General features: G+C 41.8%; 1 protein-coding gene across 4 annotated transcripts in view; it reads right to left on the reverse strand.

The window, feature by feature from the left end:
• LOC141049432 (dynein axonemal heavy chain 11-like) overlaps positions 1-23,491 on the reverse strand; it is a 164,519-nt gene that overhangs the window by 31,254 nt on the left and 109,774 nt on the right. For all 4 annotated transcript variants that reach the window (XM_073545908.1, XM_073545907.1, XM_073545909.1 and 1 more), the window contains 3 exons: positions 10,611-10,853; positions 7,843-8,025; positions 32-147 (listed from right to left, as the gene is read on the reverse strand). In XM_073545908.1, the coding sequence (XP_073402009.1) occupies positions 32-147; positions 7,843-8,025; positions 10,611-10,853 (542 nt within the window). The remainder of the gene's footprint in view (positions 1-31; positions 148-7,842; positions 8,026-10,610; positions 10,854-23,491) is intronic.

Here is a 23,491-nt window from a genome sequence, read left to right on the forward strand (position 1 = left end):
ATTTTCCCAGAAAATGAAGAAACATCCTTACCACTGAGCCAGGTTGTATGTTGATGGATAAGCCAGCTTCATCCAAGTGTCAGGTACATTATCAAAAAATAGGGCTGACTGCAGTTGCTCCATTTCAGAAGAGATTGCTAACTCACCCTAACAAAAGAAAACATTAGTGAGCTATTTGCTTTTCAGATAGCGGCTGTGAAAAGATGACATGATAAATGGTAAAGAGCCTGCTTTTGCCTCTCACCGAAATACAACAAGGTGCAGCAACTTGACGCCTGAACACTGCAGAAGCCTCAGCTTTCACCAGACGTATAACTCATGTACTAAAAGAAATATTAAGTAGTAACAATAACTTAAGTATTTCAGGTTTTGTGTCTGCAATGTGCTGAAAAAGACGATAAATTAAACATGTTTTTCTGCCTAATTTTGCTTACTGAAGCTTAAAAATCTCACTCACACGGGAAAAAAAGCAGCAGATGAAAAGCAATTAGTGATGGGCGAGTAGCATCGTTGCTCGGGTGATCTCTGAGTATTTTGGAGTGCTCGGAGATTTAGTTTTCGTCGTCTCAGCTGCATGATTTGCGACTTGTAGACAGACTGAATACATGTGGGAATTCCCTAACAAACAAGCATTCCACACATGTATTCAAGCTGTCTAGCAGTCGCAAATCATGTAGCTAAGGCCTCAAAAACTAAATCTCAGAGCACGCCAAAATACTCGGAGACGACCCGAGCATGCTTGGGGAGACCCGAGCAACGAGCATACTCACTCATCACTAAAAGCAATATTTGGTTTTAGCTAATTCTTTCTTTTTTACATGTAATATTTTTATTGGGTTTTATCAACATCGATACAAAAATAGAACATTCCAATTACGTTCAGTAATAATAAAACAGTTGACGGTAACTATAAAGTTATGGTTAAACATTAGAATATAGGTATAACCAACGTGATGAGGTATTAATGTAAGCTCTTATAATGTGTGTGCTAGAGGAATATAAAGGAAAAAAAGAGGGTGGATAGAGAAAGACTGGGAAGGAAAAGGAGATGGTGGGGAACAAGAAAGAAAAACAAGCAAAAAAACAACCCACAACTTACTGAACCCAGCACTTCAGAGGAGACCACATCTACAACGACATTATATTTTAACCCCTTCAACCATGAGCGATTTTTAGTTTTCATTTTTTCCTCCCTTTCTCCCAAGAGTCATAACTTTCTTATTTTTCCAGCGATATAGCTTGTTTGTTGTGGAAAAATTTGTACTTTTGAATGACACCATTAATTCCGCCATATAGTTGTGCTAGAGAACGGGAAAAAAAAATCCAACTGTGGAGAAATTGCAAAAAAAAAAAAAAAAAGTTGCAATTCCACAATGTTTTTTGGGTCTTTTTTATTTACCGTGTTCAATAGTTTGTAAAACTGACCTGGTAATATGATTTCCCAGGTCTGTACGAATACGCAGATATCAAACATGTATAGTTTTCTTATTCACATGACGGGTTTGTCGATGGGCGTGATCAATGACGCGCTTCCTGTCTGCACGTGTTCAATGCCACTATCAGCGATTGACAGCAGCATTTAACTGGTTAACATACGTGGGTGGTGAATATTGTAATAAAGGGTCATCTTGTTTTTTCAGTAATCCATAGGGATTACATTAATATCAATCATATCCAGCCTCAGCACCATAGGGACAGGAGTGTAACAGGGAACTATGGGGCCCTGGGAAAAAAAACATGGACTCGAGTCGCGCTCCATTGAAATAACCTTCAGCAGGATGTATGTCCATGACACATGCAGAAAAAAACAAAATAATGTTAAGCTTTCCATCTGTCCTTGGTTAGTTTTGTCACTCCTTTCTACTTTAAAGCTGCTATCTCACCACAGACAGTTATGGTATATCTAGAGGATATGTCACAGAAATAACTAACAAATGTGGGTTCCAAAAAGGAGCGGACACAGACAGAAAAGGGCCCCTTTCCAAGAACAATATGTGGGCTCTTTGCAGTCCAATAGCTCATGAAAATGCACAATTCCACCTGTGCAGCTACACCAGTAGTATGTCCACCCATGGTCCTACCTTCAAGACCGACACCTATCACCAAAACAGTTCAGTTGATCCCCCGTTCCGACTGGTGCTCAGTGAATGGAAAAGTGGGCGGACATGGCACCAGCTCTCTCCATTTAGTGCTATGGCAGTTCCGAATACAACAGAGTAGGAGCGAGGGACCCCCATCCTGGAGACAATAGATGGGACCAGCTTCTATTAGACATTTATGGCAAATCCAGTAGATATACCATCCATGTCTGTCATGAGACAACCCCTTGTCATTATCAACTGCTCTCCACTGAAACCCAACCTCAGTGTGTTTATGAACTTAAAGACAAACGGGGCCTCCGGACCTCCATTCCAGTGAACACTGGAGGTCCCCGCAAGCAAACATTTATCACCATTTTGGTGCATATGTGATGGGTTTACTTGGCTGTAAAAAAAATACATTTTTAACATTTTTCATGAAAATAGGTTATAATTTCCTACATTACTTAAAATTCCAGGTTTATTTTTATTCTGCACATATATTTATAATGATGTATTTCTAATTTAATTACAATATATTTCAGACACACAATACTTAGGAAGAATGCCTAACCATATTTTTGCTTCTCCTTTCTAAATTATTTGCACAGTATTTTTTGGTAAACACAAGTTCTCCATTTGCAAACAGCACAGTCACAGCTTGATGTGTAAGTCTTAACACTTGTCTATCAATATGCCAAAAAAAAGACACTGATCTTGCAAAGACCACATCCAGAGCGGAGTAGCTAAGTCTAGTCTCTATGGGACTCATTTAGCCATCTCCAGCTGTACAATCATCGTAAGTATTTTCCTTCTGTAGACTTCGGCAAAAATGGAATTCACATATAGTGTTACTCGGCAGATGGATCATCGTCGCTTCCGAATTATCCAACATCTTAATCTGCAGAAATCTAAGTCAAGTAAATGTTTAGCTGATGACATAAAGAAGTTGATTGTTTTAAAGGAAAATTTCATCTTAAAAAAAAAAAAAAAAAGGAATTTTATATTCTTGATTAAAATAAAGGTTTGGAAGCCTGAGATTCTGTAAAAACTTTACAAATCTTGGATGCATTGAAAGATCTACAAAATCTGTCAACTGATGAGGTTTGTGGCATTAAATGGTCAAAAAGGACTAATAATTTTGCACCATAAGGTTCCACTAAAGATTGAGCAGGATTTGTAAATCGGTTCAATGACTGCAAGCAGAAATCTTAAAACAATCCTAATAGATTCACACAGTATAGCTAAACACTGTAAAACATCCTTTATCATGCAGTGAAAAGTCTTATTTTCCTGAAAGAATAATATACGAGAGGATCCTTATAAAAGAAAGCTAAAAAAGAAGTGCTGTTACCCTCCACCGCTAAAGTGGTCACGTCCGACACCAAAATTCATGACATTTCCAACAATCGGGCACCTTACAGCTGAGGCCACTAGCTCAGGGACATATGACTGATGGACTGGATATTCCGTCAGGTCCCAGTGGAAATCAACAGAGTGACAGTGAAGGGGGGAGCCTGCGATTGAGAAGACGTTGTGGCAACAGGTGGGTTATGATGGTGCTGCTGAGTTTTATATATTTATGTGTGATAAAGTTATGTTATATTTAATCCCTATGGCCGGTGTTGTATATTCCGCTCTCCTACAGGCTATGCCTATGGACATCCCTGGGAATACGGGAGGTCTGTCCACTAGGGAAAACATACACCATACAGTAGATGGGGATATAGTACAATTTGCAGTACACTGGGGATTAGAGAGTTAATAGTGTTGGGATTAGCCCACAGTTTGGGAGGGGTTAGATAAGGTTTTGTAGAAAACGTTTCCGGGTTACAGTTAGTTAGAGACCATCAGTCAGACAGTCTAGTCAGAGTCTAAGACTCAGAAAGTTCAAGTCCTGTATGGAGTGTGGAGCAACGCTAACCATAGCACAGCAGGTTTTAGTGCAGCTAAGGTGCCGCAGAAGAGAACGGGTCGAGTCAGTATTAACTTCCTAGAAAAATGAGGACACTGCTTTGGTCACATCTGGACAACGGGACAGTCTTGAACCTTAAGTTCAGAAGAGGTACAGAGAGTCATGCCTCTGTCTCCCTGATGAGGAAGATGTCAGCCAGATTGCAGAGTGAGGTGAAGATGGTGGGTCTCAGGACAGAACGAGGACAAGGACTGATGGATCACACAACCAAGGGAACATCACTAACAAGAGACTTTGTTTTAATCTGTATGCTGCAGTCGAACCTGTTAACCCGGACCCAAGGTCTTCTGTCTTGTTTGTAGCCAAGCACTAGTCCCAAAACAAAAGTTAGTAAAGAATGTACTCCAATACACCACTCACTCCACCCAGACATCTGTTAAGAAGACAGGTTGCGGGGCAATCAGAACTTAGTTCTGGCTCACAGCAAACACATAATTGTGTGCCCCGGCCCTGCTTCAAGAGTACAGGAGCTGCCAGTGATGGCATTGGTAAGTAACATTTATTTCTTTATTTTATTATTGCCCCTTTGCTATGGCAAATTATTAAAAGGTCTGGAAAACTCATTTAATAAAGACGCTTTACTCTAATGTGATGATTTCACTTCTAATATTAAATTATATCTTTAGTATTACATATATCTAATTTCTATCTTTACACTTGAGAAGGGGGCTGGCTTAGCTATTGAAACTTGAAAATTACTCCGATATATTTGGCCAAATATTTAATTTACTCCCTAGTAATAGGATGGCTGGAACTTCTTTTTGGTGCAGCTGTGATGTTAGATGGTATGGGTGATGTTGCTACTAATAAATGGTTTTCAAGATTTGCGTCTATATTGATAACAGGAGACTCTTTGTGATGTTAAGTAAAGAACTTGCAGCAGCAAGTCATACTGAATAAAGATGTATGTTACGAGGGGCGATCCAAAAGTAATGATAATCGGTTATTTCTATTGCACACAGAAATTAAAATAAAATGTTTTCTTCTCTCTTAGGTACCCACTAGTCCAGGAAAAAAAAATCACTTAAATAGGCCACGATTCCCGGGAGCTACATTCATTTGAATATGAACTGCCAAGGAGTGAACATCAAAATGGAAAAAAACGAGCTCAGAGCTGTCATCAAATACCTCTGCTTGAAAAAAATGTCTACCAAAGACATACACAGCGACTTGGTGGAAACATTGGGGGACTCTTCTCCTCCATATTCCACAGTTGCACGCTGGGCCAAGGAATTTAAGCTGGGAAGAACATCGACGGAAGATGAACATCGCGAAGGACGCCCATCCACGTCCCTCAATAAGGAAAACGTGAAAAAAGTTGAAGAAGTTGTGTTGGCAGATCGAAGAGTGACTATCAGACATGTAGCTGAGGTCACAGGGATCTCATATGGCAGTATTCAAAGAATCCTTGCAAAAGAATTGCATATGAGAAAGGTCTCTGCAAGTTGGGTGCCAAAAATGTTAACCGACGAGCAAAAGAAGAAACGAGTTAACATTTCAATAGCAAATCTCGAAAAGTTCCAAGCAGACAAGGAGAATTTTTTGTCACGTTTTTTGACCATGGATGAGACCAGGATCCACCACTTTGATCCCGAAACTAAACAACAATCGATGACATGGAAACGAGCCGACGAACCGACGCCGAAGAAATTCAAAGTGTCAAGCTCAGCAGGGAAGGTTATGGCGTCCGTTTTTTGGGACACTGAAGGAATTATTACGGTGGACTATTTGGAGAAGGGAGCCACTATTACGGGCTCCTACTACGCAGAACAAATAAGAAGATTGCGGGAGGCTATCAAGGAGAAAAGGCGCGGCAAACTGCGGGCTGGAGTGCTGTTTCACCAAGATAACGCACCGGCTCACAAAGCTGCAGTTGCTATGGCTACCATTCAAGAAGCGGGCTTTGAACTGGTGGAACACCCCCCCTATTCACCAGATCTAGCCCCCAGTGACTTCTTTCTCTTTCCTCGGCTCAAGGAACACCTCCGGGGCAAGAAATTTGACGACAATAGCGACGTGATAACCGCTGTTGGGGAGTTTTTTGAGGGTCAAGATCAAGAATTTTTTTCGAAGGGAATTCTAAGTTTAGAAAAGAGATGGACTAAATGTATAGACTTGTTAGGAGACTATGTATAAAAATAAATATTTTTTTTTACTATATTCGTTGTGTTTATTATTATCATTACTTTTGGATCGACCCTCGTACACTACAGGTCTTTCAAAGTGGGAAATTAATCACTGCTTACATTACATTTATAGAACTTAAACAGTGGGAGGTCTGCTGTATTCATCAGATAGGAGACATCAAGACTGCTCCATACACATATAGGAGACACCGAGACTGCTGTATAGAAATTACATAGGAGACACCTAGACTGTTGTATACACATCACATAGGATACACAGAGACTTCTGTATACACATCACATAGGAGACACAGAAACTGCTGTCTACACATCACATAGGAGACAGAAACTGCTGTGTACACATCACATAGGAGACACTGAGACTTCTGTATATACATCACAACAGAGACACCGAGACTGCTGTATATACATCACATAGGAGACACCAAGACAGCTGTATGCACATCGTAGGAGACATGTGACTGTGGTATAGATATCACAAGAAAAGATGAGGCTGTGGTATAAATGTCACAAGAGCCACTGGGACTGCGGTATAAATGTCACAGGAGACGCTGGAGCTGTGGTATAAACATCACAGGAGATGCTGGGACTTCGGTATAGACAACACAAGAGACACTGGGGCTGCAGTATAGACAACACAGGAGACGATGAGGTTGCGGTATACACCTCACAGGAGATGCTTGGGCTGTGGTCTTCCTCTGTAGGATGTGAGTGCATTGAGCACTATCTCCGCCCACCAAGCATATCCAGACACTGGCTCTGGCTAGTGTCCAGAAGTAATCTTTCATTATCTTTCATTGCACTCACACGCAGAGTTAAGTAGAGACGCCGAGTGCGCATGCTCGCAGAGCAAGACGAAATTGTCAAAACGCAGCTGCCGGCTTGAGCACGGTGGTCCCTGGGAATCTGCCTAGGAGCCGGAGAAAAGGTTTTCGCAGGCCTTTAGCTGCCTATGAACCAGAGGTTCCCTGCCCCTGCCTTACAGGTTTAGGACAGAGCCATAAACTCACAAATTAATGATAAAATGCAGATAATATATTATCAACATTTCTATATGTAGCGCAAAAACGCTATAGCTTTTTGTACACATTTTCTCTTGGTCCAATAAATTATATACTGTATATATATAGAGAGAGACAGACAGACAGAGAGAGAAATAAGCGGCACTCGCTTATTATGAAATATGAAAAAAGTTAGGGACCTTTTATTAGACCATGTGGTAATGTTTCGGTTCCATAACTGAACCTTTCTCAAGCAACAAATGTATACACCATGTGCATTTATGTACAAACAACAATCAATATCCAATTATTAATAATTAGTGATAAATATGCACAAAAATGCATAATACAATCATGTAAAATACTTGAAAAGTGTACACGTAAATGCGGTCAGCCTATAATTTACTAATATTTGATTCCACTCATAATTCCATATTTCTGTGTACACTTTTCAATTATTTTATATGATATATTATTTTATTATGATCTACACTAAGCATTTTTTTTATATTTATCACAAGCAACATGAGTTTCTTGAGAAAGGTTCTGTAGTAGAACCGAAACGTTGCTATATGGGCTAATAAAAAGTCCTTTACTTTTTTATATTTATTAGGACTACTGCTTGTAGGTATGTTTGATACCTTAAGACCAAGATCCAGCTCCTTTAGAGAACGTCTGATTTCATGAAGGAGGAGATTCATTCTCTCACATTCTTGAAAGCACACAAGGATGTATGGAGACCGGTCCGCTGTCTTCGATGTTATTTCTGCCATGTTATAGCCTTCAGGGAGTTTATCCAGGATGTCATCCAGGAAAGCTTTAACCTGGGGAAGAACAAAAAACTCATAATAATGCCTCTTGTAGTACTTATACCTTTTAAATGAAGTTCTATACAATAATAATCGACATTGATATATTTGATATTTATTAATACAATAGGAGAGGGTTCATTATAAAACAGATACGAAATGCACAGTGTTGGAGTGACAAGGGCCCACCAGTAGGCAACTCCAGGGCCCCACTTTTCAGCTACAAATGTGACATTATCCTCAATTAACAAATTTATCTAACAAAGAACTGGGTAGACTGTTATATGAATAAGATGCCGCCATTGTCTGTACATAGTGATTCAGTATATTGTGCCAAGTGCTGCTCATATAAGATCACAGGGGCCCACCGGTGGATTCTCCTGTTCTCCTGCCGGCCAGTCCAAGCCTGGACATGTATGAGACGGATACACACAGTACACATGTGTACCTAAAGCTATGGAACTGTAAAAAAATTGTGCACCTCTCCTAGTAATGGATCACAAATCTGCACACTCTTGCACTTGTTCGCCTCCACTATGCGCACACTTGGTGCTGCATACGCATCTCTAGTTTCAGGAATATCTATTATTTATAGTCACAGTTCTAATGAGAGTGCTATCAGCGTGGAGGTCATCTGGTAGAACAGAAAAGGTTGTCGCTCCGGGGAATTCAGGGGACGTAATGTCTATTAGTTTATTCCTACCAACATATACATTCCCAGGAGTACACCATAAAATCTGCACTACTGGGATGTGCACAGCTTATATTTCTATAAACCGTAGTCCAATAATACACTTATTAGGAGTATGTTACAGGATTCTCCTATTGATAGGTATCATGCGAATTCCATTATGGTCAATCAGTAACATTTCGCTGGAAAATTTACATAGAAAACAGGCAAAATAAATAGAGTGTCTTCTAAACACATTAATGAGTTCTACAGAGGCTCCTGCCTGGGATCATCCTTAGATCACAATGATGCTCTTCATTAAACTCTCCACTTTTAATGAGTTTTCTTCACTACGGAAAAAGGTCTGAGATTTTTTTATTTTTTATTTATCCTTTGGGATTTTAACTAAAAGGCAATACCTGCACTCGACTTCTACCTCTTCAAGTGACTTTAATGAGCAAATACAACAATTACAAGATTTAATGTATTATCAACACATGCAAAATAAAAAATACAATGTGGGAATTTTTTTTTATATATCTCACGATCTTTACTTTGACGGATAATATTTGTTGATTTTTCTAGCCAGTAATGTATCCCGGGATATTTTAAAAAGCTCTTACCATATTAATTATAGATTTTGTTTAATATAACTATAAAAAAATAAAAATAAATGTATATACAAATGTTTCAGAAAATATTCTCAATATATATTTTATGATGTCATCACTAGCAAGATCAGGCGAGTTTTAAGTGAGATAATATTAAAAAGAATCTGTTGCTAGGGCTTTCCTACCCCATCTGTGAGCAGCATGATGTAGGAACAGAGACCCTGATTCCAGTGATGTGTCACTTACTGAGCTGTATGCTTCAGTTTTAATAAAATCACTGTTTGATTTGCTGCAGAATTAGCATTTTCCTGAATGATGAGACCTGTATAACCCCGGCCACACCACAGATTGGCAGCTTTCTTTGTATACTGTGCATAGGCAGTAAGCTGCCAATCAGTGATGGGGGTGGGATTATCAGAGCTCATGAATATGGAGGACTACATGGCAGCAGATTTACTAGTCCTCTAGTGATAATCTCCTGCTGATAAAACTGTGATTTGATCAAAACTACAGCAAACAGCCCAATAAGTGACACATCACTGGAATCAGGGTCTCTGTCTCTACAGCATGCTGCTCTCAGATTAGGTAGCAAAAACCTGGTGACGGATTCTCTTTAAAGAGGTTTCTGGCTACATTGGTAGAGCCACTGAGTCCAGTGATTGGCTGAAGCGGTCACATGCACTGCAGCCTGTCCATAAAAATCGTGCAGTAGCAGACATCCATTGCTGGATGTGGAAAGGTTGAGAAACATCTGGGTTTATTATTTTAACCTAACAAAGGTGACGGGCAGGAAAAAGTTGCATGTAAATTGTTTTTTACATTTTCATGTATTTTTTTTCTTTCCACGTAGACTCCAATGAGGAGTTTATTTTCCCCATCAATAACAAATGTGGATATGTTGCATTTTGATGGCTTTCAACAGAAACGGTTGTCAAAAAATGTACCAAAACACATATTCACAGCAGTAAAAATGTAGCAAAGTCAATGATAAGGGACTTGGGAGTGAATTACGAATTTTCATTCATTTTATAATTATATATGAATAAAAAAAAACATTAAAAATGCATTGTGTGCACTGAGCCTTAAACACTGATTGGGAGGGGACAGACTTAATAAAATCATTTTCGTGAATCAGATATATGAAGTGGAGTCCTTATGCAAGGACTCATGTATGCACAGAGCATTAAAAACATACCAAAAAAGTGCATTAAATTCCTGCCCAGTAATAAATAAACAGAAACATGAGATGATATTCCATGCGAAGATCACATGCAAAGTGTCAGTCTTATCCAGTACATGCTCGGAATGGCGACACCAACCTTCTCCTCCTCGGTCTGAGGCGCTCCTTCCCCGTTTATAGAATCTCGTGACTGTAATTCTAACAACGTACGGAAGAGATTGTCTGAAGTCACAGTTAAGAATTCAATTTCTGCGTTAGGGTGGAGGCCATAATGGACGGGGCTCTCAGGTGGCAACATCTCATCAATGTATCTATGGTAGCCTTGATAGTCAAGGTTAGAGGGTATCACAAATCCGGGAGCTAAGGCGAGTTTCCTATCAAACTGGAGAAAAAAAAAAAAAGAGAACATTGGATGTAATCATCATAACAGAAAAGACTTCACACCGAATCTCCCGGGGATATCGGTAGAAAGTCGGGGAAAATTACCATCAGTGACATTATTTCAAGAAAAGTGTCCAGACTGTGTCGGCAGATATCATGGGCTCTATAGAGTTTTTATTTTCCATGTTTGTTTTTTATTCCCCTCCTTCAGAAGACCGGAGACCCTCAGAATTGTGATATAACAGAGTTTCATTGAATATGACAGAAAACAGAAATAATCCTTCCTAGCGGGGTGGCTACAGATCCAAGTTTCCTGTGCTTTGACCAGCGGGATCTCTGTCCTTAATTCTCTTGTCCCTGCAATTCTTTTCAGTCATTGTTACAAGAGATCAAGAGAACGTCTGGCTCGGCGCACGCTGCTTCTATTGCGCTGTGCGGCAAGTTTGACTAACTTACAGCATGAATAATATTAAGGGTCAAGTATTTTAAGGCTTAAAATATGAGGCTGGGAACATATGACGGAACATAAAGCTACAGTGTACGCGGCGCTGTAAATCTCATCAAAGGAGAAAATAGTTCTGTAGGATGATCTTCAGTCTCCGGAATGATGGCTTGGAATTGGCAGGGGGAGGGGGTGTCTGATTGCTTATACTTTTTTTTTTTCCTCAGATCCCTAAAATAAGACTACTTTGGAAAGATACAAGTGTAGATGAAATGAACCAAAAAGGAAAACACATGAGACTGTAGAGTATAAAATCTACAAGATTCAGCTTCTTTTCAAAGGCACTTAGAGGACACTCTGGTGGGTCCCAAACCTACGTAAAACCCAGATTACATTTCTTTATCGTTGCTACATATGTCTATTATGTATCACTTATGAACCAGACTTCAAACATGACTAATATTAGTAGGTGTTTGTGTTGGATTCATCGTGCCTTCAATAACAATGATGGTTTAGATTTATCTACTATGTCCCCCTGGCCTGAGAACTTGAAAATAGAAAGTGACAACTCCATGGGCGCCTAGAACGTACAAGTTTATGGGTGCGCTGCGTCTGGCTGGGTTGAATTCATGCATTACAATAACTCAGACAGAAGCCTCTCCTACAGCCAAATCAGATATCTTGCTTTGCACTGAGGAGGGGTAACATCCCAAACATGTGTCTGCAGGTAGAATATCTGGTTTGGCTTTTAGGCTAAGTCATTAAGGAATGAATATTGACTTATAGGATGGCTACTTCCAGTAGTTGGCACTACAATGCTAATCCTCTCCCTCTCTATGGAGGAAATTTGTATAAATTACATTTTGGGTATTTTTATAGAATCGACCCTAATACTGCATATTTGAAACACTGGAAAATAATTGTCAATTAAACAATTTTCTCCTATGAATTTTGTAGGGGAGCACTTAGAGGGTCTTGGGGCTCATTCAGATGAGCATATTTTTGGTCCATGTACTGTCCAAATTGACTGATGATCCCCCCAAAATTTCAGGATGTATGAATTTGATCATATATTACGTTTTAGGGCACAGACTAGTGCTTGTAAATTTAGGCAGCTCATGCACCCCTCTGTTATAATTCCACTGACTGACACAGCATGCAAAGGTCATCTAGGTCAGTCTGTGATCTCAGCTGTACGGAACACTTCTGGAAAGAATTGGCGCACTCAGTGTAAGGCCTCATTCACACCTCCGTGTTTAAATGCATACATGAAAAAATGTTACCGGTGTTACCAGTGTTTTGGGTCAGTGTGTCAGATGGATAAATAAATAACTTACAAAACTTCTATCAATTGCAATGTTAAATACGGACAGCACACGGGTGGTAGTCGGATGCCATTTGTGTGCTGATCGTGTTTTTCATGGACCCATAGACTTGTATTGTCACCGGAGGAAAATGAACATGGCTCTGAGAGTTTTGCACAGACATGAAAAAACATGGACATGTGAATAGCCCAATTTAGTACAATGGGTACGTGTTCTATCTGTGAAAAAAACGGATAGAACACATATGTGCAACATGGATGTCTGTATGAGGCTTAAGCTGTAGGTTTATTCATGTGGCTGCTATTATGATAGGGTATCTGGCCTGGGGTCTGGCACTTGGCACTCCGCCGATCAGCTGTAATCAGTGCCGGTGGCGACAGATGGCCCTAAGTACTTACTTGTGGAGCTTGGCGGTCTACTTGTCGTGGCCGCGGCAGGGTACTGTACATCCACCTCCTATTCAATTCAATAGGAGGCGGATGTGCAGAAACAAGCCCTGGCTACTGCAAGTAGAAAGCCAAGCTCTGTAAGTAAGCACTTTCATTCGGCATTGAAGACAACTGACCGGCGGGGGTGCAGAGTTCCGACCCAGCCAATCAGACATTGATGCCCTATTCAAGAATAGGGCATCAATGTAAAAGTAGTTGACAACTTCTTTAAGCTGCCATGGACTGATAACATGTTTTTTTTAAGTCGGTGGTCATTTAGTAGCCTGTTTAAACAGACAAACCACGCTTCAGATGTGTACTGAACGATCAGTAATAGATTGCTCGGTGCGCATAGGCTGCCATTGCTCTAGGCAGGATAAGACCTTCTAAAAATGGATGATATGCTGTCGAGAACAGTGAAAAAAACAAAAGATCATTTTACACACCGAACGAGTGGAGCATTTTGCCCATTCATCAGGTGATTGGCTGCACGATTATTGGGAAACGAGCATTCATAAGAAATCTCTTTTATGATAATCGTGCAGTATAAATACACCTTTGCTCTACATCAACATTTATCACCTATCCAGCGCACAGTTGATACATGTGTGATTGGCGGGGCTCTAATCATTTGGATCCCAAACCAATCACAAGACAGGAGATCCCGTATTCCCTGTGTAAATAGAGCAGTAGTGCACATGTGATCCCCGCTCCATTCACTTCTATGGGTCTATGGGAGCGGTAGTGTGCGTGTGTAACCAGTATCAGACTGGGGTGCCAAAAACCCACCAGAAACATCAACTCCAGGGCCCCACTTTCCAGCTCCTTGCAAATATGACTTTATCCTCATTCAAAAATTTCTATAGCTGTAAACTGTGTGGATTCTTAAATGAACAAGATTCTGCCTTTGTATATGGTGAATCAAGTATATTATGCCAAGTACTGCTCATATAAGAGAGTGGGGGCCCACCGGAGGATTCTCCTGTTCTGCTGTGGGCCAGTCCGAGCCTGCGTGTTACCACTGATGCTTAAAAAAAGTGACTGGAGTACCATTTATGAACACTATTGCACAATGGAACCCCATTCTCACGAGCACGGGGGAGTCTCAATGGTCGTACCCCTGGGATTATAAAGTTGTCACCGTCTCCTATTGGAGAGGTGATGAATGTTGTTGTTGGGATAACTTCTTTAATGATTGTCTTGTTGTATTATTGTTCTTTTATTCGTCATATTCCACCAGGATTTTGTTGCATTTGGTAAATATCTCTCACAACCATTATCCCAATACAAATCTCTTCTTCCACAATGACTGCTTGTGTGCAGTGTGATTATCCCTCTGTTATGCAGTGGCGATAATGAGGAAGGTTAACACGACATGGCATTTCTGTCGCATCATGGACATGTTTGCCTCACAATTAAACATGCCACATAGAGCTTAGATTGTCCCAGCAATATGATTGTCATTTACTTTAATTGCTTTACATGCAGGTCTGCAAGATCTCAACTGAAACAGTCATTTACATCATTCAGCTTTGCAACATCTTAGCAGTCACAATAAAACAGTTTTTTTTTGTTTGCTGTTTGTCTGTTTTTTTTTTTTTTCTTTTCCTTTATCTTTTTTTTATATGGAAATACTAGAACATTTGGTAAAAGTTAGGGAGAATATTCATAAAAAATAATTTAATTTGCAAATGGCCACATATGTATTTAATCAAAGACGAGCGCATTTGTTAAGTAGGAACCAATATAGTTCTGCTGGTATTACATCAAGATGTAAGTCGTACTGATCTTTGTAAACAATCTTAACCATTTGATGACTGGGCATGTTTTGGGTCTAGCTGTTCAGAAGACACGTCTGACCTTTCTGTATCCTGTAGCCTTAGCTACATCATCTGCATGTGGGTGATAGTGATCCAGGCGCAATTCTTTTTTTACATTTTTTTTTACATATTTGTAGCCGAAATTAATTACTGTATATTTGGCTAGTGTACATTTCTTTTGATGTGAATGTATTAATACTCAAAAAATGCATTTGCGTGTGCTTGTGAGTTTTTTCTCTTTTTTATTTATTTATTTTTTTACTTTTATCTTTGTTATTAGTTACTCTGTTTATGTATTTATTGAGCTAATTACTATTTGTATTTATAAATTATTTTTGCACTATTAAGGACCAGGTAAGCAGGAAATACATGATCTATGCCTTCTCTGCATTTCAGGGAATTAATAAAATACACCGCAGGCAGGTACGGACTGGGGTTGAAATTCTGCCCTGGCATTTGAAACCACACAGGCCCATGCTGTCCCCGTCCACAAGCACCAGATGGGATATATTACTAATATTACCCTGGATGGAGGAAAGGAAGATTTACTTTCTAATGATACCTGTGACCTCCTGGGGTAAGTGACGAAGTCAGCGACTTTATGCTCCGTCACAACTCTTAACAGTATGGGTGTCTTGAGAACACTGATTCTGCTAACAATGTAGCAGACAAGGCAGCCCATGACCAGACAGTCCCTTCTGGCATTTGCCAGAATTGCCAGATGGCCAGTCGGGCCTTGATCGCAGGTAACTAATAACAGTGATATAAATGTTATGGCACATTACTGATCTCCCAATTAATTTCGGCTACCTTCACAGAAATCTGCTACAATCGTAGAACTATGCTATAATCACAGAAATCTGTTAAAAGTGGACCAGTCACCAGATTTGATATTGCAAACAGTATGCATTGCAATATAGATCTTTTAGACTTGATGACACTGATGTACTTGAAAAATTCATGTGAGAATGGCTGCATAATTCTGATATTTAAAGGAGTATTTCTCAAAAGGAAACAGGTTCATAAAAGATTCTCTGACAGCCGTTCTGACATGGATTTTCAAAATAATTACCGTATTTTTCAGATTATAAGACACACTTTTTTCCCCCCAAAATTTGGGGGAAAATGGGGGTGCGTCTTATAATGCAGATATACCTGACCAGCCGCGGTGGAGCAGGGTCCCAGGGTCGCTGCTGGAGGAGGCAAGAGTGGAGTGTTGCTGCAGGCCGCTGGCTGGGATGAGGGGTGTTCCAATGTGCGGGTGAAAATGGCAGTGGTGCAGGGGGGCTCCGCCAACATTTTGTGAAAGCCCAGTGCCCCCTGAATATCTTGTCCCGAGATCTCAGGAGACGAGATCTCAGGCCCCGAGATCTCGTTGTCGAGATCTCAATCTGAGAATGTGACACCCCTGGCGGCCATTTTCCCGGAGCCCCCACTGCACATCCGGGAAAAAGGCCGCCGGGGGCTGCGCATGCTCAGATTGAGATCTCAATCTGAGCATGCGATGCCCCCGGAGCCATTTTCCTGGAGGCCACCACATCGCAGTAATGGATGTGCGGGGGGGCTCCGGGCTTTCACAAAATGCCGACGGAGGCCCCCCGCACCACAGAGCACTGCAACCATTTTCACCCGCAGCGGAACACCCCCTCACCCCAGCCTGCGGCCTGCAGCAACGCGCCACTCTTGCCTCCTCCAGCAGCGACCCTGGGACCCCACTTCTCCGCAGCCACCACCCCTGGTAAGCAAAAAGACGCATGGATTATAAGAGGCACCACCATTTTATTAAAAAAAAGGTTTTTTTCCTATTTTTCTCCTCAAAATTTGAGGTGTGTCTTATAATCCGCAAAATACGGTATATGTATCAGAGCTAAGAGATCTGTGTTAATAGTGTATGCCATTTTTATTGTGAAATCTGGTCACAGATCCATTGTAAAAAAAGTGGCACTATTAGTAAGCAGGTCAGAGCTGCAACCATATTATCCAGTAATTCAGTGCAATGTCAGTGGGTTGGTGGTTAGATGCTTTAAATACCCTCTTTGTGGAAATCACTTTCAGCATCAGCTATATTTTCGGTGTGAGCTGTAGTTTGTTATATGCACCTTTTCTAGAATAATTCACCACATTTTTCCTTATGCATAGCTCTAACTTTAAAAAGGATTTTTTTTAATGCAATATAAAATGAAATATAGAAACTCACAATAACACTTGTAAATTCTTGTAATTAACATCATCACAGTTAATTTCATTGAATAAAAACATCTCTAATTACATGCATAGTGAGGAGAAAAATTGTTTTTATGTAATTACCGTATGTATTGTCGGTGTCCCTATGTTTTATAGCATGCAATATATCTACATTACATTATATGTGCAGGACATGAATCGAGAAACATAGTAAAGGTTAACAGACATTATTATTCTGAATATCAATGTGTCAATATACTGTAACAATGAAATATATGTACTACTACATACACATACAGTGGGTACGGAAAGTATTCAGACCCCTTTAAATTTTTCACTCTGTTTCATTGCAGCCATTTGGTAAATTCAAAAAAGTTCATTTTTTTCTCATTAATGTACACTCTGGACCCCATCTTGACTGAAAAAAACAGAAATGTAGAAATGTGTGCCAATATATTAAAAAAAGAAAAACTGAAATATCACATGGTCATAAGTATTCAGACTCTTTGCTCAGACACTCATATTTAAGTCACATTCTGTCCATTTCCTTGTGATCCTCCTTGAGATGGTTCTACTCCTTCATTGGAGCCCAGCTGTGTTTTATTAAACTGATAGGACTTGATTTGTAAAGGCACACACCTGTCTATATAATACCTCACAGCCCACAGTGCATGTCAGACCAAATGAGAATCATGAGGTCAAAGGAACTGGCCAAGAAACTCAGAGACAGTATTGTGGCAAGGCACAGATCTGGCCAAGATTACAAAAGAATTTCTGTAGTGCTCAAGATTCCTAAGAGCACAGTGGCCTCCATAATTCTTAAATGGAAGAAGTTTGGGACCACTAGATGTCTTCCTAGACCTGGCCGTCCAGCCAAACTGAGCAATCATGGGAGAAGAGCCTTGGTGAGAGAGGCAAAGAAGAACCCAAAGATCACTGTGGCTGAGCTCCAGAGATGCAGTAGGGAGATGGGAGAAAGTTACACAAAGTCAACCATCACTGCATCCCGCCACCAGTCGGATCTTTATGGCTGAGTGGATTGACAGAAGCCTCTACTCAGTGCAAGACATATGAAAGCCCGCATAGAGTTTGGTAAAAAACACATGAAGGCCTCCTATATGAGAAATGATATTCTCTGGTCTGACGAGATGAAGATAAAACTTTTTGGTGATAATTCTAAGCAGTATGTGTGGAGAAAAACAGGCACTGCTCATCACCTGCCCAATATAATCCCAACAGTGAAACATGGTGGTGGCAGCATCATGCTATGGGGGTGCTTTTCAGTTGCAGGGACAGGACGACTGGTTGCCATTGAAGGAAACATGAATGCAGCCAAGTACAGAAATATCCTGGATGAAAACCTCTTCCAGAGTGCTCTGAACCTCGGACTTGACTGAAGGTTCACCTTCCAACAAGACTGACCCTAAGCACACAGCTAAAATAACAAAGGGGTGGCTTCAGAACACCTCTGTGACCATTCTTGACTGGCCCAGGCAGAGCCCTGACCTATACCCAATTGAGCATCTCTGGAGAGATCTGAAAATGGCTGTCCACCAACGTTCACCATCCAACCTGAGGGAACTGGAGAGGATCTGCAAGGAAAAATGGCAGAGGATCCCCAAATCCAGGTGTGAAAAACTTGTTGCATCATTCCCAAGAAGACTCATGGCTGTACTAGCTCAAAAGGGTGCTTCTACTCAATACTGAGCAAAGGGTCTGAATACTTATGACCATGTGATATTTCAGTTTTTCTTTTTTAATACATTTTCAAACATTTCTACATTTCTGTTTTTTTCAGTCAAGATGGGATTCAGAGTGTACATTAATAAGAAAGAAATGAACTTTTTTTTTTAATTTACCAAGTGGCTGCAATAAAACGAAGAGTGAAAAATTTAAAGGGGTCTGAATACTTTCCACATACACTGTATATACTGTATGTATATTTATTTATACACACATCATATACATATATATACACACACTATATACATATATACACCCACATGCATATTTATGTATGTATAATTAAAAAAAGTACTGTATATGTATCTACCCACACACAAACACACATGTACATGCACATGGTATATACACACATACATACAGCGCTGGCAAAAATTAAGAGACCACTGCACAGTTTTATAAAAATCAGCTTCTCTACATGTCTGACAGCCATTCCATTCCAGTGTCAGTTGAATTCCAACAAAGGAAAGTATAAAAAACCCTGCTGTGGTCTTCACAATCCTAGTGCAATAGGACAAGTTGGATGGATAACAACCCCATCTGTGGACGTCGGGCACTCAGAAGATCCTAATGGAGTCGGTTTCTAACCGTTTGTGCAGACACATGCACATTTGTGGCCTGCTGGAGGTCATTTTGCATGGCTCTGGCAGTGTTCCTCCTGTTCATCATTGCACAAAAGCTGAGGTAGCGGTCCTGCTGCTGAGTTGTTGCCCTCCTACGGCCCCCTCCACATCTCCTGGTGTACTGGCCTATCTCCTGGTAGCACCTCCAGCCTCTGGACACTACGCTGACAGACACAGCAAACCTTCTTGCCACAGCTCGCATTGAAGTGCCATCCTGGATGAGTTGCGCTACATGAGCCACTTGTGTGGGTTGTAGAGTCCGTCTCATGCTACCACAAGTGTGAAAGCACAACCAACATTCAAAAGTGAGCAAAACATAAGCCAGAAAGCATTGGTACTGAGATATGATCTGTGGTCCCCACCTGCAGAACCACTCCTTTATTGAGGTTGTCTTGATAATTACCAATAATTTCCATCTGTTGTCTATTCCATTTGCACAACAGCATGCGAAATTGATTGTCAAACAGTGTTGCTTTCTAAATGGACAGTTTGATTTCACAGAAGTTTGATTTACTTGGGAGTTACATTCTGATGTTTAAGTGTTCCCTTTTTTTTTTTAAGCAGTGTATATATATGCACACAAACACACATATATGTGTATAAACCATGTGTAAGTACATATGTGTGTGTGTATATATCTATAAAATATGTATTATAATATATAATAACATATAATATATATATATAAAATATTATATATATATTTTGTATATATATATATATTTTTTTTCTTCAAACGCATATAATATAGTGCATATACACTATATTAATAATAAGAATTACATATCTAAAAACACAGAAATTATTAATTGCATGGGAATTTTTTTTTTAATCTACTGTATGTAATTTCACAAACGTTAATGTATACATAGGCAAACATATTGACACGGTACGTCTCTATTAACTTGTGTCAAACTGTTCGTCAGACTATATTTTCTATAAACGTGGCTTATAAATAGTCTTTGAGTCTTCATTACACAGTATGAAGTCATTTAGTGTCACTCTGTGGACTGCTCCTATAAGCAGCAGTAATGTTTTCCTATTATCATATATAATGTTTCCATACATATGTGTGATATCTGCTTACTGTCACTCAATACGAACTTTTCTTGTTTACTCCCAGGGGGGATAATAATCTGTCCCCGTCATGTAGTGGTCTCACTGGCGCTCATCTCACTTCAATATTGGTCATCCCCCTTATGACACATAAAACAGGATTTTTGGGTTGCTTACCGTAAAATCTGTTTCTCTGAGCCTTCATTGGGGGACACAGAGACCTTGGGGTGTATGCTGCTGCCACTAGGAGGCTGACACTATGCACAAAAAAAGGTTAGCTCCTCCTCCGCAGTGTACACCCCACCGACCGGCAGAGAATTCCTCAGTTAGTGAGAAAGCAGTAGGAGAAGTAACAGAATAGGTTGACAACATAAACAACTCAACTGTAACCATTCAACCAAAGTAAGAACAGGAGCTGTAAAACATGGGAGGGTGCTGTGTCCCCCAATGAAGGCTCCGAGAAACAGATTTTACGGTAAGCAACCCAAAAATCCTGTTTTCTCGTTCGCCTTATTGGGGGACACAGAGACCTTGGGACGTCCCAAAGCAGTCCCTGGGGTGGGAAACAAACTTCCATCAGGCCAGCGGACTCACCACCGCGGCCTGCAGAATCCGTCTACCTAGGCTGGCGTCCGCCGAAGCGTAGGTGTGAACTCTGTAGAATTTCACAAACGTGTGAACCGATGACCATGTTGCAGCTTTGCAAAGCTGCAGTGCGGAAGCTCTGTGGCGCACCGCCCAGGAGGCACCCACTGCTCGAGTAGAGTGGGCCCTGATACCCGGAGGGGCTCCACGACGCTTAACACGGTAGGCTTCCAGGATAGCCGATCTGATCCAGCGAGCAATGGTGGCTTTTGACGCCGGGTGACCTTTCCGCGCTACATCAGGGATAATGAAAAGAGACTCTGTCTTTCGCAAGGAAGTCATCCTAGACAGATAGACTCTTACCGCCCTAACCAGGTCCAGCTTGTTCAAGGACCGCTCTCGGGGATGAGTTGGATTCGGACAAAAGGACGGTAGCACGATATCCTCGTTGAGGTGAAACGAGGACACCACCTTCGGAAGGAACGAGGGCGGAGGCCGCAGAACTACCTTATCCTGGTGGAGAACCAGAAAGGGAGAGCGGCACGAAAGAGCTGCCAATTCCGACACGCGCCAGACGGAGGTGATGGCCACCAGAAAGGCTACCTTCCAAGAAAGGAGAGAAAGGGAAATATCCCTGAGGGGTTCAAAGGGCGGACCTTGCAGAACCTCAAGAACCAGATTAAGATCCCATGGATCCACGGGCGCCCGGTACGGCGGGACCGTGTGAGCCACGACCTGAAGAAAGGTCTTAACCTGAGGACGGGAAGCCAACGTTTTCTGAAACAGAATGGACAGCGCCGAAACTTGACCCTTCAGGGAACTGAGGGCAAGCCCCGCATCCAATCCTGCCTGAAGAAATGCTAGGACTGAAGGGAGCGAAAAGGACATGGGCGCGACGTCATTGGTCTCACACCAAGTGAAATAGACCTTCCAAGTACGGTAGTAAATCTTGGAAGATGATGGCTTTCTGGCTCGGATCATGGTCTGAATTACGTGGTCGGAAAATCCTGCTCGTCTCAGAACCTCGGTCTCAACAGCCACGCCGTTAAATTGAGCGGCCGAGAATTGGGGTGGCAAATCGGACCCTGAGACAGCAGATCTGTTCTGTCTGGAAGCTTCCAGGGGGCGTCCGCGAGAAGATTGACAATGTCCGCGAACCAAGACCTTCTGGGCCAATTCGGGGCGATGAGAATGACCGGAAGTCCTTCTGCCTTGATCTTCTTCAAGAAGAGGCAGAGGAGGGAACAGGTAGGGAAGTTCGAACTGGGACCAAGGAACGGCCAGGGCGTCGGCGCCCACTGCCAGAGGGTCCCGAGACCTGGACACGAATTGTGGGACTTTCCTGTTGAGGCGAGACGCCATGAGGTCTACATCCGGGGTTCCCCACCGAAGGCAGAGCAGATGAAACACTTCCGGATGTAGGGACCATTCTCCCGCCGCGAGACCCTCGCGGCTGAGAAAATCGGCGGCCCAGTTGTCTACGCCAGGAATGTGAACCGCGGAAATTGTCGGAACGGAAATCTCCGCCCAACGAAGAATCTTGGACACCTCCGCCAGGGCTGAGACACTCCGTGTTCCCCCTTGGCGGTTGACATATGCCACCGCTGTGGCGTTGTCTGTCTGAATCCGTACCGGAAGTCCCTTGAGGAGCCTTTCCCAGTGGACCAGAGCAAGATGGATCGCTCGAATCTCCAGAACGTTGATCGGCAGCGCTGATTCCCGATCCGAACATCGACCCTGAACAGTGTGGTTGCGGAACACAGCACCCCAACCGAGGAGACTGGCATCTGTGGTTACTATCTGCCAGTGAATGGGAAGGAAGGATCGACCCGATAGAATGAGAGGTGACGACAACCATCAGTTGAGAGACCGCTTGATCCGGTAAGAAAGATGGACAGGGCGATCCAGGGACCGAGGCGACCTGTTCCACTTCGACAGAATGGCCTGTTGGAGAGGCCTGGCGTGAAATTGGGCAAAGGGAACTGCCTCTATCGCCGCCACCATCTTTCCCAGGACCCTCATGGCAGTACGGAGGGATGGGAATCGCGAGGTCTGCAGCGATCGTACTTCCTGCTGCAGAGAGAGAATCTTTTCTTGTGGGAGAAAGACCCTTTACCGACGAGTGTCGAACAGAAGACCTAGAAAGACCAGGCGTTGGGTAGGAACCAGACAGGACTTTTTCCTGTTGACGATCCACCCGAAATTGGAAAGAGTGTCCAGGACGATTGACAAACTTTGGTGAGCCTGATGGAATGAGGGAGCCTTGATCAGAATATCGTCTAGGTACGGGAAAAGAACGAGGCCTCTGACTCTCAACAAAGCCATCAACGCAGCCATGATCTTCGTGAAGACTCTGGGAGCGGTGGCAAGACCGAAGGGCAGTGCGACAAACTGGTAGTGGTGCTGTCGAATCGCAAAGCGCAGGAACTTCTG

Source organism: Dendrobates tinctorius, unplaced genomic scaffold (genome assembly GCF_039654945.1).
Source record: "Dendrobates tinctorius isolate UK_male_01 unplaced genomic scaffold, ASM3965494v1 ptg000143l, whole genome shotgun sequence".
In the NCBI taxonomy this organism is placed as follows: Eukaryota; Metazoa; Chordata; class Amphibia; order Anura; family Dendrobatidae; genus Dendrobates; species Dendrobates tinctorius.